Raw genomic sequence first — 3,749 nt, forward strand, 5'->3', positions numbered from 1 at the left:
TATTACCTCATCCTAATATGAGGTAATACTTCATACTAGAATTTCAATAAGATAAAAAGATATGTAAAAAAATTCATGACCTATAATAAACTATGAGCAACCTCATTTTGTCTAAGTAAAATTTGAAGTTAATCCAATAAATGTACTGCGCAAGTAGCTACTAGTTGTTTATATCTCTTCCCACCAAAATATAATTCACCATGTATAATGATTATAAGAAGATTTTCATAGAATACTTCCTGTCAATAGCAGAACGCAGTTTAAAGTATTCTTATTGTTGATGTCGTGATGCAGAATTAGGCTTAAGCGTATGTACAGTACAGTTAGTGCTGGTCGTTATTAATATTATTAATACTACAAGTATAACAGTAAAAATAATAACTTTCAGTTTATTTGGTAAGTTATATTATATATTGTTAACCATTATTTACTAACTAGATTATGATATTGGTAGCAATACCAGTAGTATTCTTATTCTTGTATTCCTATAAATGTATAATTTGTAATTACTAAATTTGTGAAAAGACGCAGCGGTCCTGATGCGATGAGGTTACCAAAGGTTTCCAGAGTGAAAAACTGGGATATTTTTTATTCCCATGCGGAGTGACACAGTTACTTGTAAGAGTATCACTAACAGCTCTGAAACAGTTTAAATTACAAAAATACACCATTTGCTAAATAACCATACCTTTATTGCATCATGTTTTAAAACCACAGAAAAAATTCTTCAAAATTTATTTAGTGAAATAAAAACATATCTAAGCCGGGCTTAAAGCTAAACTCTCTTGAATCTTCTCAAATTGAGTCCAAAGAAAAACTTTGCAGCATCATTTTCTTTTTATGCAACTGGGCAGGTCTTTAATTTTTAAATCTCAATTTCTATGGTAGACCTTTGACACGTTGGGTTAAGAAAACATAGCAGAAAAAGAGGGAATACTGTACTTCAATACTTGTCTGAATGTCGTGACCATTGTCAGATTATTCTTCAAATTTAAGTACAATTTAGAATTAAATGAAGTGTGTTTAATGAAAAACTGTACACATGAAACTTATGTTGAGGTACAGAGAAACTGGGACAATTTAGTATTTTTACTGTGTCTGTTTGGGACACAAAATAAGACTAAAAACTGGGACATCTGGTAACCCTATCCACATAAAAATGAAAATGTGTATCTGCACAAATACTCATTTTTGTACATAAATAATTCATTAGAAATAAAACTGTGTGAACCAAATACTTGTACTATTCACTGGTGGTAGTATGTGTATCATTCACAAATGTATGCATAGTCACTAGTTTGAAAGAAACAAAAACCTGTATTGATAATGAAACAAACACAAAGCATGGGGGATCATTCCCAGTGTAAATGGATTTACAATTTCTATACTGATTTGGAGGATTTGAAGTAAGGTTCTATACACTAAATTCTATAAATAATTTGCATTCCATCACTATATGAAAGCCTATAGTTAATTGTGTTATCAGTCAATGAAAGGAGTGGAAGCCATACTTTCTCTATCCCCTGATTGGGTATGCCATGCAGATTATATGAGGTTTGCAAAGTGGGTATAATGACTAAAGCCAGTTGTAAACTTGTGAAATAGCTTTTCCAAAGGTGATGTTAGTTGTGATTTTTTAACATTTCATGCATAGGTACATAATTATAAAAGGATATTTTTAGATTGGGTTGATTGTTTCAGTCGATGGAGAGGTGGCCTTGTAAGAAAGCTCTTATTACATGAAAGTAATTAACATTTTAGAAGAAAAGCAGAGATGGGCTGCAAGTAAAATACTTTTAAGTCATTTAAGCTATCAGGAGAGTCTAATATGTTTTTGTACTTGCCTTCTCTGGAGAGCAGAAGAATTAGGGTGGCTCAGACAGTTTTACTATGATTTGTCTCTGAGTGGTGGAATGAAAAATTAAAGGGTGGAAAGAAGTTAGACATATGCTTCAAAACAAATTTGGTTAAAGTTGTAAATGTGATGAATGATTTGCTTGACTGTTTGTGCATGTATTTTAAATTTTGTTTAAAGCTTGAATTTTTAATTCATATGAATGGAAGGACTATATTTAAGTTGGATAAAAAAATTATTTATTTTTGACATCGTTCCTTTTCTTTACAATATATTTTTCTGTGAATAGTCTGTCACTTTGATTTTTCCTTTGATCCAAGTACTTTTTTTATGGGTTTACAGTTATATAATTTTGTAATTATAGTATAGTATCTAAAATATTAAAGTTTTAAATGTATCTTGAAAATATTTAAAGATTCATTATATTGGTGTATATAAATTTTTTTATCTCGCATTGTTTCCAGAATCTTAATGTTGATACCCAAATCTAAGGTAGAACTATGATCAGTAGATATTTGGTAATCAATAATTTGATCACGATTTTAAAAATGAGGTATAATGTTACTAATGGTGGTTTCATTGTACATTAAAATATGCTAAAATATTCATGTTTTTTGTGTATTTTTTTGTAAATTATGTTTGGAACAGTGTCTTTTCAGTAATATAACACATACTGAATTTATTATTTTTGATACATTTGTTTCAGATATGTAAGTCAGTGGTCATAAATGTATGAACAAGCAGTTTACTCTGTGTGAGAAATGACTTCATTTTGGGAACATCCTACATTATGGTTAGTGTTTGGACTGGTATGGATTTTGAAACTACATTCATGTTTTCATGTTCAGACAAGAGACATAGATGTTGCTATTGGCCGAGGAGTTTTCCTACAGCCTCAAGACTTGATATTTCATGGCATTGGTGCTGATGATATTTGTAGGTTGGAGGTAGTTTCTGTGGAACCAATGAGTCAAAGAGTTGGCGTATTGGAACCAAAGGTAAATTAGTTAATTCTCATAGGTGGAAGTTAATTTATGAGCCTTAGTTTAGTTTCATAAATTTGGCCATTAAATTTAGATTCAATGAAATATCTCTCTCTGTTACTATTTTCAGTAAGTTGGCTTTCTTTCTGTTGTAAAGAGACAAGAGATATAATTGGCTGTTTTAAATTGTATCTAATGAGGTTTCTGTAATGCTTTCCCATCAAATCATACTTTTCAGAAATAGTTTCTAGAACTGATTTCTTGTTTTTGTACTGTTGAAAAAACACAGAGGAAGAAGCTAAGATCTTTAAGATGTACACATACATTATTTTCTGTTACTTAAACTCATTATCAAACCAAAACTAACTTATGAATTATTAACAAATTCTTGTATGCAATCTTCTTACTGTAAGAAATTTCCAGAACTTCAGAACACCCATTGCACTATCTTATTGAGATTCTGAGAATTGTCCTATTTTTGGAATAAAGTGGACAGTCCATTTTTTCTAATCCTCTTGCAAAGAAACTGAAGACTTGTGAATCATTGTCTTCAATAAACTTTGTTTATGTCAAATTACAGAGCCATTACTGAATATTGACCATCCAGAGACTCTTAGTTCAGATCAAAAATATTTGTATGACATGTGCAATGTGGTAATGTCAGGTCATTGTTCAAGAGAACTTGCTTTATGTGACCCTGGAACAATGAATCATTCTCGCTGGTTAACAACACCAAACAGGATTTTGTGCCTTTACATTGCAACTGCTAACCCATCCAAGAAGCTTAGTTTGTTAGTTAGATATGTAATTGAAGTTTATGCAACAGTTTGGTTTAATATCAAGAAAATTCTCTCATGCAACCATGGTTCACTGCACCCTTTTTCTAGTTGTAAGAAAATCACGTTTTCTTC

At 30.9% G+C, this 3,749-nt stretch overlaps 1 protein-coding gene across 1 annotated transcript in view; it reads left to right on the forward strand.

Moving 5' to 3' along the window:
• The first annotated feature begins 278 nt into the window (after positions 1–278).
• The window catches only part of LOC106470152 (FRAS1-related extracellular matrix protein 1-like), a 53,995-nt gene continuing 50,524 nt past the window's right edge, over positions 279–3,749 (forward strand). The window contains exons 1-2 of the mRNA XM_013930682.2: positions 279–396; positions 2,562–2,853. Of these exons, the coding sequence (XP_013786136.2) occupies positions 2,617–2,853 (237 nt within the window). The 5' untranslated portion in view covers positions 279–396; positions 2,562–2,616. The remainder of the gene's footprint in view (positions 397–2,561; positions 2,854–3,749) is intronic.

This window comes from Limulus polyphemus, unplaced genomic scaffold (genome assembly GCF_000517525.1).
Source record: "Limulus polyphemus unplaced genomic scaffold, Limulus_polyphemus-2.1.2 Scaffold3847, whole genome shotgun sequence".
Lineage (NCBI taxonomy): Eukaryota > Metazoa > Arthropoda > Merostomata > Xiphosura > Limulidae > Limulus > Limulus polyphemus.